The sequence below is a fragment of the Apteryx mantelli genome, chromosome 10, assembly GCF_036417845.1.
Source record: "Apteryx mantelli isolate bAptMan1 chromosome 10, bAptMan1.hap1, whole genome shotgun sequence".
In the NCBI taxonomy this organism is placed as follows: Eukaryota; Metazoa; Chordata; class Aves; order Apterygiformes; family Apterygidae; genus Apteryx; species Apteryx mantelli.
The window spans coordinates 20,906,872-20,923,588 of record NC_089987.1 but is presented as its reverse complement, the minus strand read 5'-3'; the positions used below and the strand labels follow the sequence as shown (position 1 = coordinate 20,923,588).

The 16,717-nt window shown below is 38.7% G+C and overlaps 1 protein-coding gene across 7 annotated transcripts in view; it reads left to right on the top strand.

Annotated features, from left to right (window-relative positions):
* The first annotated feature begins 2,715 nt into the window (after positions 1 to 2,715).
* The window catches only part of ESRP2 (epithelial splicing regulatory protein 2), a 60,554-nt gene continuing 46,552 nt past the window's right edge, over positions 2,716 to 16,717 (top strand). For 2 of the 7 annotated variants that reach the window (XM_067302624.1, XM_067302626.1), the window contains exons 1-2: positions 2,716 to 2,739; positions 16,486 to 16,638. In XM_067302624.1, coding sequence (XP_067158725.1) covers positions 2,737 to 2,739; positions 16,486 to 16,638 — 156 coding nt within the window. In that variant the 5' untranslated portion in view covers positions 2,716 to 2,736. Of the gene's footprint in view, positions 2,740 to 13,107; positions 13,166 to 16,106; positions 16,227 to 16,246; positions 16,639 to 16,717 lie in introns of those variants that run through there. The other 5 variants (XM_013941042.2, XM_013941045.2, XM_013941044.2 and 2 more) reach the window with 4 other exon arrangements.

Here is a 16,717-nt window from a genome sequence, read left to right as displayed (position 1 = left end):
TTTGCTTGAAAAGGCATATCTCAGATTAAAGGCTTTCTGAGCAGATTTTCAGATTTTTCTAACTTCAGAATTCAATAATTCAAATTCACAGATGTTCATATGGGCCTCTTCTTCGATACCTATTCAAACTATTGAAGTTTCAGGTTTAGATATGTTCTCAACCTTAAAAAGAAGTTAACATCCCTTTGTAATATCATGAAATGAAACAAAATATACAGAGACACAAATACCCTAAGCCACATTGCCAGTACTCTTACCATGCTGAGTAAGCAATGTATCAGTTTACTATGATCATAACAGTTTTTCTTAAGCTCTAGGCCATCATTCTCTCTGCAGTGCTGCTGAGACTATTGAATATGCCATCTGCCATAACCTGTTTTTTTACTTCTGATCATCTGGAGATTACTACTGAGCAGTTCTGCCAACAGAAAGGATCCTGTGAATGCTCCCTAGCCCTCCTCAGGCAAAATCATCCCAGTTGTCATAAAACACTTGTCATTGGCTGTTTAAAGTAAAACCAGATGACTTTGAAGGAAATTAGATAGCATGTACCTGCCCTGTGCTGGCAGCAGACCCAAGAAGGCTGTACTTTCTGCCATAAAAACTCTGAAAAGCAAATAGGATGTAGTAATGTTTTCAGCTAGCAAAAGTGTTTGCAAAGTAAACTTTATCCCTAACAGGTTTGGAAACCTGTTCCTTACTCTGAGGCTGCATAGATCTTTTAAATGCTTTTGGCAGCCAATATTTTTTGGTACATACTTCTGTGTTAACTGGTAACAATTCACACAAAATATGAAAAACCATGTGGCTGTGCGCCACAGGAGAATTGAATGAATTTGTGGATTGTATTCAACTTCTGGATCATAGCTTGACTACCCTGGTCTACATTATTAGAACATGTTCATGCAGAAGATGCTGTATTAGTCAGCTGGAAAGGTTATTAATATATTAATGATGAAAGTTAAACTGAGCAAATAAACATCCATATGAGATATATTGTTTCTGTTAGCAAACATTCCTACTGCTGAATGTTTCTATGGACTCTAATTTTTTCTCTTAGCTTCCCAGAGACACAACTCAAAACATAAAAGACATTCAGGTTTTCTCTAACAAGTTGAAATATCCCTTTTCTTCTCCCACCTCATGCCTCATTGAGACAAACTATACAACAATGCAGCTGCAACAGCAGTACATCTGTTCTCTTGCCTTAGGTGTATTGAGCATTTACTGCCTAAAAACACTTTTAAAGGTGGCCTAATTTTGGATAGGCTATAAACATAAATACCCATTGAAAAAGCAAAGGAAAGAAAAGGGAAAAAATTGCCTTGAATACCTCTGTGGACTCTTCAGGGTTTCTGTCTATCACCTTTGTATTATGAAAGTCTTGTATCTGATTCCCACATGTCATTATTTTATGTATATAAACATACATATTTTATATACTTAAAATTGCACGTCTATTATTCTGTGGCTTTCTTTGTAGTGCATATGAAGTGTAAGACTTACTACTGTTTGAACATGCCTCCTATATTTTTTAGATACATGTACTTGTTTTGATATACTTCTTCAGGGTAAAAAATTCAAATCAATTCAGAGAACACACAGACCTGGAGGAAAAAGTCTAATCATTGGGTGGAATTTGACCATCATCTTCCCAAGACATTAAGGAAAATTATTAGAATTAAGTTGACGGAAGCAAAGAGAAACAGAAAGCAAGAGACATTGTGCAACTGTTGAGTAGAGATTTATTCTGTAATGCTTTATAAAGCAAACAAGCAAAAAGCAACTACCTCCTCACTGTCAAATTAGTCATTTGAGGCTGGCATTGCAAATCTGAGTGATCTCTGATCAGCACAATGGATCAACTATAGAAGCAGTCTAGGTGCGGCTTCATGTTACATCCTTCTACTATTTCATGTAGGGTTCTTATTCACTGACAGTACACAGATTAATATGGATTGCTGTTTGAATGTGAAACCATAGAGGAAAATCCATGATGAGGTAGTTCAGCTGATAGCACCTACTATTTGATTTGAAGACACTAACTGTACCACTACCATCTTCCAATGCATTTCTTATAACAGGATCATAGCTTCATGGCCAAACACAAATACATGTTATTATGTCTACTTAAAGGCCTCCCACATTAATTTCAGCTTTTTATAGCATACTTCACATACTTCACTTGCAGTGATTAAATGACAGCTATGTTTCCCTTAATATAATTTTGCCCTATAGTAATGGGCACAGAACACAAAGTTTTGGAAGTTTCAAAATGAAAATGAAGGTAATCATTGAGAATAACCCTAAAACATGCATTCATTGCATATCTTATCATGGCAGAATAAAATACATCCAAATAGTGAAAAGGAAGAGTAAGCAGCAAGCATGACACTGTCAATATAATCTCTGTCCAGAGTGATAGAGAGGATCTAGCGCTAGAGTCCAGGAACTGTAATACAGCTAATGTATATATAAAGAATGGAAATAAAACTCTTCCTTTCCTGCTTTAAATTTCAACAGGAATTCACCCATGTACTATTCAGGACTATTAAATAATTTATTTCACAAGGCCCAATGGAGTCTTTTATCTTGGTCTGTCAACTTCTATTGAGTCTGCTCAGCAGGAAGCAATCGCTGGACTCCAGTGCTAACAAGCCAGCTCTGTGCAGAGTGCTGCCTTCACAGCTGACATCTACCATGTCACTCTGAACTTCTCCCTGAGAAACTGGGCAAATGGTAAGAAATATGAGATCTTTTGCAGGAATGTGGGTTACATCACATATCTGGGATCTTTGCGTGGCCTGGGAAAAATTCAGTCACAATCCAGCATTGGACTAGATCCTGCCATTGCATTTGACTTGATATACAGGGAGTTATTTTATACTTTCCTATTTAAGGGAAGCATATCCTCATCCCCTTCTAAAGGCTGTGTAAGCAGATGCCTTTTGAATCATGCATAAAATATAATTTTAGGCTATTTTAAAGTAGAAGCAGAAATCCTGAGCTTCTGAATCCTCACAGAGAAAATTCTGCCAGTCTCCCCTTTTGTTGTATCAAGGATACCAAACTCAGGCACACTGTTGACTGTGACTGTGGCAATATGGTGGGCATGTGTACACACAGATGAAGGAGAAATGAGAGAGAGAGAGAGAGAGATGATGAGAGATGTTATATCCATTCTACATAGTACTTTTTAGGTCATAACAAACATGTAAAAAATTCACTTTGAGACTTATGCAGTTCTGGAATGCTCCTTGCTGTACTGACACCAGCTTCATTTTATTAGCTATTAAGGTGCAGATGTGTAAATATGTATAGTACTTGACAAAAGCCTAATCTTGAAGGAGAACAATTATTAAGGGCTGGACAAGGAGCAGCTGTTGCATGGGTATAGTAACTTAAGAGTGAAGCTGCTTAAATATGGGGACATTGGTGGGAGGAGGGGAGGAGAGGTATCATAAAGAAGCACTTTAAATGGAAGAAGTGTTTCTCTTCTAGGCACTTGTTCTGAAAGAGGGTCCTAGCTACTGCTGGTAAAAGAGTCAAACTCAAATCAAATGTAAATATGTTAAATGTATAATGGCATAGCAGCAGGTGTTGAAGCATCATTTCCCTTCGTTAGGGGGGCCAGGGTGGACAGTAATGACTATCTGTCCTGAACTCCATTAAATAAAAAGTATTCAGTTTATACTAGTAATCTGATTTGCTCTGCTGTTGTGGGAAACTTGTGGTCTTTACATTTATTCTATACACTTAGCTTATATCCTGCATTTTCAGATACTTGAGAGGAAGTGAAGAAAAATACAAACTAAATGAATATTGTAGGAAGCCAGAAATGCTAACAACAAGACAGAAAAGTATCTATTTCAGGCCCAAACTGGAAAACTCTGAGAAAGCACAAAGGTGAGGAATGAAAATGGATATATAATAAAGACTCAATGTTCATGTAGATATACGTATCTATTTTATATAATATACGGTCATAGATTTTGGTGAGCTTGGTATCCAAATATGTTAACATTATTTTGGTTGAAGTAAGATATATTTTGATCTAAATGATAGCAGCAGTTAAGTTTTCTAACATATTTTGAGTCTTTGAATTTGATGTTGAAGCCATTGAAGTGGTTCAGACATGATTTAACTTAGTTTTGTATATATGTCTTTATCTTTTAAAGAGATAAAGAAATGAAAAAATTTAGATCCCTGTGCTCCAATTTTCCTCCATGCATAAATCACTCTTAAAATTACTGTTTGTTCTCTCTCCCTCGAGGACACTGGGTCAAATAAACTCTGCAATATTCACCCCCATGCTACACTTTCATGACACCTGCTCAAGTTTGGCATCACTTTAAAAATGAAGGCACCAAGTGAGGCTTTCTAAGTTTGAAAGTGTTCCATTACACATCCTTTGCCTCAGTACTCCTCATCCATTACACAAACCATCAAGCCCAATGTCAAGCAAAGTTCACTGTTGAAAGGTGACAAACTTTTTTCCTCTTGCCTCAAGTGTATTGTGGAAAGACAAATGAAAACTGAAAGGCAAATGTTATATTAAATAGCAGTTCTTGACAATGAATGTTTGTTGCCCAAGAATTAGAAACTATGGGTCTGTGGGGCTTACTTGCAGAACTGTTGGCATATCATTCCTTTTTCTGAAAGAGGTTGAATCTTTTTTGTTACTGATTGTATGAATTTCTTTCAGCTGAGACTCTATAATCCTGCCATTTTATGGTAATATGTGGATATTAACATTCCCATGGGATTCTTCTAAGAATGGGATTTTTTCTCTTCTACCACACAGTGAAAAACCTTTTCTCCTAGTCTTGTGCAGCATATTGTCCATACAACAATGAAGAATTTGCTTGATGACTCTGAGTGTGTGTATATAGTGGTTTTATAAGTCCCTTTCAGCCTGATCTTGGGAAAGGCAGCTAATCCCAGTAAAAGGTTATTGCTTCATTTGAAAACTTGCAGAGCTGTGGAATACATTCCTCCACCCCAACTGCCCAGGCTGTTTGCATACTGGGGCTTTGGTTGCTACTGCAGATAGACTGTGTAAATGAATGATACTAGCTGCTATTTTACACACACTAGTTTTGTTCCGGTATGTATATGCTCACAACACTTGTCCTTAATAGTATATTGTGACTATCTGTTATGGAGATTGCTGTTGCTGCTGTGAAGCATTGAAGATCCATCCGAAGAATCTGCCTCTACAGCTTTTATGCCTGTGCAACCAGGTTGTAACTCTTAAAAAGTATGAATCCTTCCCCATTACACTTGAGCCTCCATCATCATAATGTATCCCACACAATTCATTCTCAGTGTTGCAGGAGTAAAAATAATTACTTAACAAACTGATTCTCAGTTTTTAAATAATTTTCCATAGTAGTCAGCTTGTAAACATTTTGCTGTTTAAAGAAAACCTGAAGAAATCTTGCATAAAAATGCTGATGATTTTCTGTTTTTTTTTTCTTTTAACTTGTGATTACAAAATACTTTCGTGCCCATGAGCTGGAGGACGCTGATTAAGTTCCCACAGAACACAATTACTCACACCTACTCCACCTTACTGCTGTGCTAGTAAGTGTGTCTTATTAATCATCTTTACTATCCACCCAAGCCTTAAAAGCTACTGTAATTTGTAACATGTCACAAACCCCCTAAGAAATACTTATAGGTAACCTGAAGTCCAAGTCATTTATACAACAAGAATTTTTTCTTTGCTTTCACACATACTCTGCTCCTAGCCCATTTGCAGTATGTGGTGGCAATCAAGCAAAACATGATTTTATATCCTGATTCAGAGGGAAGGGTAAAGTGGGAATCTGTGAAACTACTGAAGTGATTCACCAGTAAGAGTAGCTTTCTGACATGAAAATTTAGTGTGCTTTAGGCATTTTTATACAGCTTAAGTCTCAGTCGTGAGTCCTGTGCTTCGACTTTTATAGTACTGAACATGTGTGTTTAGAAGTTATGTTTCTTTTTTAAGTGTACTGTGCAAAAAGCCCAGCAGTTCCTGAAATTCGTATAAATACCAAGCATCAGACAGGACTGACAAATAATTTGAGTTAATACTTTAAATTACAGATGAACCAGAAAGAAGAGGAGGCAAGCGATCTAGCAATTGTACCATGCTGCCCCACAAATAGAGCACTGAGAGAAGGAGGGTTGCTTACATGTAATGAACCCTCATCCTGTCTGCTGGAACTGGCAGTCAGCCTACCATTCCTGTAATGCAGAGCATGTGTCAGCCCAGAGGGGTTTCAGAGGAGCCCACCAATTCATTTTCTTCTAGTCACAAAGCAGCTACCAGTAGAAGAGCTGGATTCACACTGATGAAAGGGTAGGAAACATATTATCATTCTCCCAAGCATCAATTACTTTTGAAAGATACACCTCACAACAAACACTGACCAAAAACTCTGTGTGAACTACTTAACAAGAGCATCACAAGTGACAAGATGGGTGACACACATGGCCTTTGTCAGACAGCCAAGATCTTAAAATTTAGCTGTTTATGCCCCTTTACGTCCAGTTACCCCTTCTGAGTATAGGGCTTTTAAGGCTGCACTGTGCAGGAAATGCTAAGTGTGTTCAGAAAGGTGTGGCTTAGCTCCCTAGCAATTCCATGGTAACAGGGGCGTAGTAAACTAGCCTTAAGTAAAACAAACAGGCTTTGTGGAAATCAAAAGCAGAGAATGCAAGCTGTTCACATCTCTTTGATTAAAGCAGCTAATCTTTGATTGAAGGTGGTAGGCTCCACCTTGTTCCCCTACACCCAGGAGATTCACAAGGGTGGGATACATTAAGTCTTGTGCTTTCAATAGCAATGCAAGGGAATGTTTCTTTTTTTTTTAAGTGATTTTTTTTTTACAAGATGTGTTCTGAGGAAAGTGAGGTTAAAAAAAAGTAATGGTAAATAAGAGGAAAAGCGCTGTATCATTTCTTAAAAATCTCATCACCCTATACACAATGGCTCATCTTCCACTGAGAGGTACAGAGCAGAACCTTTAATATTAAGCAAAATCTCCACCCTTTTTTATGGAGTCCTCTGGCCTTGTCTTCCACTGGAGGAAGGATGTGTTCTTACCAGGAGCTGACCAGCACAAGGTTACATCTTACATAAGGCAAGGTGGACTGCTGGCACTTCCATCTGCTAGCAAGAGTTAAATTTACAGACAGCATTCCCTCTCTAGGAATTAACATGGCGAGAGCATGCTTTTTTCCTACTCTGGATACATCCTCAGACATGGATTCCTGCATAGATAGAAAGTACTCCAGAGATGTGAAGAGACGAGAGGACCTGATATTCACAGTCTTGCAACCTGAGTTACCATTTGTGTCTATGCAAAGTAGGTGTAAAATGCTGCCCGACATGACTCATCTGCACTAGTGATGGCCAGCCGGCTGCCCTCGGTGACAGCTGCAGGTGTTCGGCAGTAGGTGGCCACACAAAGGTTTGGGGTGCCCCCCGGCCATGCCTTCAGGATACTGTCAGGCCCCAGTACCCGTCCTGTTTTCCCACTCCCACGAGTCACTGTCTCAGTTTTGCCGGTATAATTGTAGGACGAACCAGCCAGGGAATGGATCCACCTTAAGGAATACCCTGCCAAAAAGAGTTTGTGAGCTATTCTGTTTGTTTTCAACTGAATCAGATCCAGCTTTCTAAGACTGGATCAGTATTTCTAAGCTGGTTCACAGTGTAGCCCTGCAAAAGGTAATGTTGAAGAATCAGAGGGGACAGTGAGCCAAGGGAGGGGTGAGAATGCGTAGCTGAGGCTGGATGAGTAAGGTGTACCTGAAGTTGGTATTTATGCCAAACATTTCTTATTACGAAACCCACAGTTTAAGGACACAGTTTGTCCTATATTTCTTATGGCAAACCCAACTAACTCCTGACTATCCCCACTTCCTCACTGGTGGTTTGTTTATAGTGTGTACTAGGATTTAAGCTATCTGAAAAATAATGAGGGGGTGGATCCGGCTCCTCTACCACCCTGTTCACACGGAGCAGGGCACTAGAGAAAGGAAAGCAGCAGTCACAGCATGGTACGATAATGTGCTGTCCCAGACCTCTACCTCTCCCAGCACGCTATCAGTGCATTCACTCTGCTCGCTACGTAGCCGCTGCCAGGATGTACCTGGCAATTTTCTCTTGTGGATGTCCCAAGGCTTTTTCCTTTTCCTTATCACCAGATATTTCTGTGTAGAAAAGGCAAAATCTTCTAATGTATGTTAACTGTTTCACACTGAGATTGAAATAGCTACTTGGGAAAACCGAGGAATGACTGACCACAAGGTGATAGTTCCTGTCAAACAAGGGTGCGCCGCACTAAGAGTGCTGTGCAAAGGAGGTGTGGTCATCCTGGCACTTATAAAACAGCTCTGTCATGGTACCTTATCACAGCTCCAACTTACTGCGAAAGGAAAGGGCAGTACTCATTCCACCTGCCTGCCATGTGTCAGCTATTATCTATGTTTATAAAGCAATTCTGTGGTTATTAAGTGATAAAATGCACTGAATTGCATCATATAGTGTCCTAAATTTAAAATTTCTGCAGTATACCAGAGGAAAGGATCTACGTAGAGCTGTCCTGTTTTGTTTGTTTTATTGTTGTTGTTTTAATGTGGATACATTTGCATACATTTACTGACTGTGCAATATGTTTCTTTGAAAATGTTTCCTCTCAGTAATTCACATCACTTGCTAATATCAGAGGTATCACTAAGGCACTACTTCTTTCTTACTTCCACTGTATATTCCACAGCATATAAAATCCATTATCAGGCCAAAGGAACAAGGGTGTTTGCTCAGCCATGCTCAGAGTTTAACCTGGAGAGAGGGCCTGCTGAAGAGAAGTAATGAAGTCTATCCGAGTGAGAATCAGATGGCTGAACTGACATGGCTATATGGTACTACGCAATACATAGCAATCACAGTACCCCCAGTTCAGTGTAAACTAGAGTCTTCATGCAAGCAAATTGCATACAGAGAAACTGTAGAAGAAGACCAGATATCTTTGCAAAAACTGCCTTATCAAGCTGCAAGTGGTAGAGTAGAAAATAGTCTTCTCTGTTCTTCCTAGAAGTTGACATATTATTTCTGCCAGACAAGTCAGACAAGACTAACTTTTTAAAGACCATATACTTTTAACACAAAGATAGTAGAAAAAAATGCAAATGTCAGAAGTCCAATCTTTGGGGAAAAATGTTCCTTATTTGCAGTTGTGTAGAATAGGACATGGAGCATGTTTGAAATCCAAGTGTCAGATCCTAAATATGTAATAATTGGTGGTGGAAGTGGAAGAGAGCAAGATAAACAGAATGAAGATGAAAGGCCAAAAAAACATTGAATGATAGGTCTCCTATCATGTTTGTTTGGGATGCACATAATCACGTTCATCAGTTTGTTATACAAAATACTTTGATTAAATGTTTCTAAGGCCTAAGCATTTTGACAGCTGGTTAAGTTTTGCTTAAGTTTTGCATTTATATTTTGCTTCTGTTTATACTATGGTGAGAAAGAGACATATATTAGCATATCTGTCTGTAGAATAAGTTTCATTAGATTATAAGGAAGAAAGAGGTTAAAGATTAGAGCAGCTAAATCAAATGGGAATGAAAGATTATAGGAATGCACCCCTCATTATTTATCATGTCTTAAGTCACCTGAGGGTTTGTGGTACAATCTGAATAAAAAGCCAAAACTATACACGTTGCTAATCTCTGCCAAGATACTCTCATGATGCCAGTATCAGCCACTTGTCAGTAAAGCCTGAGAAAATGTAGCTCACATAAAGTCGTTGTTAACTGCATAATTCAGACAGTTATTGTTCCTTGAGCAAACTGGACTTCCAGTATACAAACTTTTGTATTCACTTAATGATCAGTTCTTTCATCACTGTCATCTTGCAGAATTGATTATCAGCTCTCAGTAAGTGAGAGTAGTGTATAGCATGCAGATCTTTTGATGCAGATAGTAACATACAATTTTCTTATGTTGTCTGATTATTTTTTATGTTTGCATGTAAGGTATTTGGAATTGGATGCAAAGTTCCGGATAGCTTTGAATAGATCATTCTGAAACTTCAGTGATTTTGTGTTTCAGTGATCTCCTGAGACTTTTGCAAATCCCTTGCAAATCTGAATGTAGTTATGCAGGGCATATGATGGGCAGAACATCATCAATTCATAAAAGGGGTGAATATGGAAAATCTCTTGCAAAAAGTTAAAGGACTACTGAGCAAAATTCACATGTCCCCTCTTGCTGTTCCTGTGACTGGAAGTCTCTGAGCTGGCCCATCAAAAATGCCATATGAAATGGCCTGAACTAAATGCTTCACGGAGATATCAGGTCATTCTCATTTTCTGTTGAGAGGAGCTAGCCACTTGATCTTTTTACAGCAGGATATAGAAAGTTTATCCTGATGAAGTTTGAACATGTGAAGTCATTTTAAATGTTATTTTTTAAAGATAATGGGATGATTCTGTTTTGTTGCATTTGAATATTAGTGAACCAAAGCAAGTATTTTGGCCTTAAGCTATTGAAATGAATTTACGTTTCTCCAAAATGTTTGAAGAGGTGGAGTTTTGTTATCAATTTATGTAATTACTCTTTTCATTAAAGTGCGATGGTGATGGTAGCAGGGAAGGTGGCAGTGGAGTTCTTACCATTATGACTGATGTGACAAACAACTCATTATATTAAATCTAATCAATATACAGCAGATTCATTGCTGTTGAGTATGCTGCCACACTGACAGACCTGTAAGCTGATATATCCTTTCTGTGGACAAAGAGAGGACAGATTGGCAATATAAGTGTTTTACTCTAAGACTGAACTTCAGTTTGCTTAAAAACTGCTACAGAAATAGTATTTTCCAGTGAATTTTCCATTTTCATATTATTCCTGATACTATCAAAAAAGTTACCAATTGCATTGAAAATTTACTTAGGCAGATTTTAAGGTCGATAAAGCTTCACAGAAAGTGAATTTTCAATCACAGGCAAGGCAGACATTCAGGAAGTACTTGCATATTCATCTCATCAGGTAACAGAAATCATATCACATGCCTTGTCTGACTTACCACAGCTTAAAGATCCTGTCTCAACTAGTTTCAGTGAATTATTTGAAAGCATAGTAGAGTGTTCAGATTGGCCATGAGGAAAAACTTTTTCACTGACAGTGCAGTGCAGCACTGGAACAGGTCACCCACCAAAGTTTGGGATCTCCATCCATAGAGGTTTTCAAAACTCAGCTAGACAAAGCAGTGGCTGATTCAGTCTGGTGTTGGCAGTAGTCCAGCTCTCACCACAGTGCTGGGCAGGATGGCTTCCAGAGGTCCCTTCCAACTAACATTTCAAATGATTCTACAAGAATAAAATTACAGCAGAATATGCTTAATGAATTACTTGAAGTAAATCATGGCTTCTCACAAGAGAAGAGTTTAAATTCACTGGATATTTGCCATAAACTGTTAACTTTAATTCCAATCTGTAAGAATATTAATGAAAGACATTAATGTGATGCATGTTTGATCTGTCCATAAATTTGGTAGGAAGGACTTTGATCTTCAAAAGCTTGATACCTATAACCTGGACAAATTCAGATAAATGACATACTTCTGTACTCCAGTGGAAGTTAAGCATATGTAAAACTTCTGTAGGATTAAGGCACTGGATTGATTGTGATCCCATAAAGGAGAGGAGCTATGTAAAATAATAGGGGAAGTAATATCATCTTTATTTATCTAACCTAGTCACCAACTTTATATTTTAATTTATTTTTTGAGTCAATAGACAATGAATTCCAACTGATACAGGATAGTAAGTGAATACTTTCAGTACTGATTGATGGGGCTAGTATCTGCAATGTAACAATCCATTGGAAACCACCTTTCTGAAACACTTTTGCATATTGCCAGGCTTTTGCGAATATCACAGTGGAAATCATTTTGAGGTCTCTACACTGCATTATAATCATGACAGACCTACCTGGCAGACCAAATAATCTGATCTCTCAAAACATCTGGACAGCAATCAAAGAACACTGCTACAAGGTATTCCCATGCCCTTTCCCACTCATTCTCTGTTAAAGAAAGGATGCCAGAGAATTCTTTACATATGGGTTTATCTTTTAGGAGTTACAGTAAACTCCTCCTTCAGAAAACATTACCACAGTTGCTTTTAATCCCATTCAGGAACCAAGGACTGAATGGACATGAAACTTAAATGTCTTTTCACATTTACTTATAGAGCACATTTTATTTTTTCTATTAATTCAGTCTGAAGATGCTGAGGTGCACAGAAAATTTGCTACTATCCCTATTATGCAGATAAATAACAAGGTTCTGTACTTATGTAATTTGGAATCTCTGTTTCTCAGAACCATAGAATAATTTAGGCTAGAAGACACCTCTGGTGGTCATTTGGTCCAACTGCCCCCTCCAAAACCTGGCCAATTTTGAAGTTAGATCCAACTTCACATTGCTGAGAGCCTTTCAAAGCATTTTACAAGATTAATCATCATCATCGTCTTCCTTTTAACAGATGGTTAAAGTAGTCTTAAGAAAGACTAATAACTTCTCAATGTCATGCAAGTTTGGGACAGAGACTTTCAGTTTCACTGAGAGATGATTGAAGTTTTGCAGAAGATGTGAATGTGGCAAGGATTTCACTCCAGATCCCATGTCTCCCAGTTTCATACTCCTTTTACCAGACTGTAACTAAGGGACTTTGGTGATATGGACTTTCAGTCCACAGTGTTTTTTAATAATACTGTGGTTTTAAGTAAAAGAGGCTTTTGTTCTGACTTTTGTCTTTTTGTTTGCCTTGATTCATGGGACTGCAGAGTGTGTACAGTAAGAATGAAATTGTCACTTCGGATTTGTCTATTGCAATGCATTGGCCAATGCATTTAATGAGCTTCGTCAGCGTTCTCACATGCTCTAACTGTAAAACAGTTTTATTTCCCTGTTTTGCTTAATTTTGTTTGATAAAAAAATGAACAAATTAATCACAATACTAAACTTGAATAATATTGACTGTCCATATTTAAGCTTCTTTTTCTCCAGCCAGTTAAATTTATGAGACGTTATCCTTGTATGGAGCCTACAAAAAAGAACTTTTATAGATATGACTGCCAGGATTAAAGCTAAAGGTGAGCCATAACTCTTTATTTCGGCAAGATCTTGGTTACAAATTAACTTTGCTAATGCTTAGTGCACAAGGGCTTATCCCACATGTTGTTTCAGGAAATGGATCCTGTTGCTGTTCTCTGAAGACACGTTATATCATTCCTGTGCATTTTTTAAGTCAATAACATTGCAGAGACTGGTATAATTAAGAGTTGCATGCAGAAAGGTGGAGGTTGTGGGTGAAAGGGGAAGGAGAAGACAATTGCATAATCTGATACTTTAAAATGTCTGAAATCCCAGGAAGATCTGTGTTTTTTTAAATGCTTTTTTAAAACATTTTAAAATATGTTTGAGGTCAATTTATCTGGAATAATTTAGATAAGTTGGTAATAGTAGAAATATACCAGCCAAGGTAGTCTAAGGTATAAACCAGATGAGTTTAGTAGGAAGAGATACTATATTTTATTAGATGAGCTAATATATTTGGGGAAAGCATACAAGCTTTTAGGCTTACTAGCCGTTGATACCAGGCATAAGTTTCAAATAAGTTTTCAAGGATCTTTAGCACTGATATGAATAGGACTTCTTTAACTTGCCATGTTGCCGTAACTGAACCTTTTAACTTCTTCCTTTAACATTAGATCCCAAAAGACGGTTGCACAGGTATTGGCATTTTCTGTGCCAGTCCACTGAGGCCTGTCAGCATATGTGTGAAACTGGCCAAGGGTGTATTTTGTGTATGATCTGCTATACAAATCTGCTAATTATCCCATTTTGTAGGAAGTAGTTAAGTATTAGGGCTATGAAATGGCACAATCATGTAGGTAGCTAACATGTAACAGCCTGGTACTTGTAGTAACAGGTAGAATTCCTGTTTATGTTCATGTGTACAGACACCTCCCAATTACCCCTGTGATACATGAACATTTGAGAGGGGAGGAATAGTTTGGGATAGGAGGAACGGTTGTCCTCACATTTACAGTCAATGTATTTTTTATTGTGGACTTAAGGGATAAGAATCACTCTATACACAATCAACAGGCTATTTTTCACTAATGCCACATTCAACTAGCAGGAACATGAATGGGGTTTTATTGTACCAAGGAATTCTAGCCACGTATGGACGGAGGAAAATACAGCTATTGTGTAAATTCAGCAATGCTAAAAAATATGCTCTTGGTAACATTTTTAATATGTGAATATACATATATTGTAGATTCAAATTTTCATCTCTGAATGTTTGGGAACTTTCTGTTGCTACAACAGTGATGTATCTTAAGGACTGATACTCAAGCAGCAGCACATGTGGGCAGCAGAGCCAACAGCTGAGAGGCATTTAACTATTATCTTGTAACGTTCAGAGAGGTTCACCTGTGTATTGTGAAGTTCCTCTATATGGTTTCTGGCAGGTAAATACTTGCAATATATGAATTCTAAGATACGTCACATGAAATACCATCCTTGAAATGTAGTTTATTTTCATTGAAATAAACAGAAATAGTCTTGGCAGTGGTGTTAAATATGTGAATAAGTGTTTGCAGAACCAGGTCCATAATAACAGCTGCTTCATAAGACTTTCAAAACAGCATAAAAATTAACCAATTATAAAGTTAGCATGTTAAAAGAAGAAGAGAAAATGTGATGTTAATGTTTAAACCCATCAGATATTCATAGTTAAATGTCCAGCTCTGCATTTTCCCATGACAGAGATCAGTAGCTAAATAGCTGCACTATTTTTCATTCAGTGAAAACTATGTTTCAATCCAACACTAATATTGAAGTACAAATTGAAGGTCTAATTAAGCAAAGAAATTATCACTGTGACTGGACTAAACTGCAGTGTTTGCCAGTTACAAATCATTAGTAATTCATCAGTGGTGGCAACAGGAAAATTAATAACATGGTCAAAAGTTTGGGGTTTTTTTGTTTGTTTGTTATTTCTGCTTTGAAATACATTTGGGGTTGACGTTTGCAAAAATTTCCTGAGCCCCTAATGTTATGAATTTCGCAACTGCTGCCGTCCAGCAGAAATGCTAATGTAATAGCTAATGTAATAGCTAAAGCAGGTGGTGTTTTCCCATTGGTGAGTCTCACAGATACAGATATGTTGGGAAACACAAAAGGAAGGAGGTGTAGATACACCTACAGAAATGAAGAAAACTGCCAATCTTGGACTGCAGGTAATACCCCGGAAATAGTCCTTTTTGGAACAGAAAATTAAGGACTTTAGATCCCTGTTTTGCAAAGCAACCTAGGTGCACTCTTTCTCCAAAACAAAAATGACTGCGCTAGGATTTACCTTTGCCAAACCCTGTGCAGATTAGGGCCTAAAGTACAAAGTAGTTTCTGTCTGTTATGTCAATCCCTTAAAAAAACTTTCTGTATAATAGTACACCTTTTATTAGACATATATACCAGCAGTGATAGCACAACACATAAACAGTAACGTACACAAAGGCAGTTGACCAGAAGCAGGTAAGGACTTTTGTGGATTTCAAAGCTAAGTCATATATCGTGTTTTAGTAGCTGTACGTATATACCCTACAGATTTCCCCAAAGCGAGACTCAGTGAGTGGGCAGAGGCGCAGGTGAACCCTAAAATCCGCCGTGCGCGGCGCCGAGCGGAGCGGAGCCACGGCGCGGCGGGAGCGCATTGCCCGCGCCCTGCGCCGGCCCTCGATCCCGCAAAACTGAAAGCAGGTAGAGACACTTCCTGCAAGGCAGAATTAAAGAGAGAGAAAGGGAGTTTTCCTCTGATCCCTCTCAAAAACCAATCAGGCCAGATCAGCCAGGCGTTGATTCTCCCTCTGTCCCTCCTACACCTTTTGCGGAGGCCCAATGGCCTTGTCCCTTTGGGAGATTGACTAGAGTCACATGAGCTGCACCAAGGGCAGGTAACTCAGGAGAGGGGAAGGGGAAGGGAGGAAGAAAAAAAAAGAGAGAGAGAGAGGAAAAAAAAAAAAAGCCCAAGCCCAAGCCCAAGCCCAGGCTGGGCTTCTGCCATGATGTCAGAGGGAAAGAAACCCACAGCTTGCTAATTTCGCTCCCAATCAGCCCCGGGAAGGAGGAGATCACCGGGAACAGGTAGCGATGCGAGTTTTCTCCTTGTTTTGTTTTTTTGGTTGTTTTGTTGTTTTTTTGTTCTCAAACACCCTACCTCCGAAGTAGCTCTTTCTCTCCTCTTGATATCGTGAACTCCTCGTTCTCACCCTTTCCCCTTTGATCACTTGGAGGTAGGGGGCGAAGCTTTGTGGGATTTTTTTGTTCTTTTTTTTGTTCGTTTGTGTGTCTTTCTTTTTTCTTTTTTTTTCTCTCTTTTTTTGACCTCTGCTTTTGATTGTAGTTGTTTCCCCCTGTGGTCATGACGGCTTCGCACAGTGACTCTTTGGTGGTGTTGTTTGGGGCAACAGCTGGTGCATATGGGGCTAAACTGGGTTCGGATGAGAGGGAACTAATTCTCTTGGTGTGGCAAGTTGTGGATCTACCCAGCAAGAAGGTATGATGGCTTCGAGACCCGCGCCCAGGGCGGCCGGGGGCGCGGGGCAGCTCGCCGCCGCCGCCGCCCCTTCGTGCCC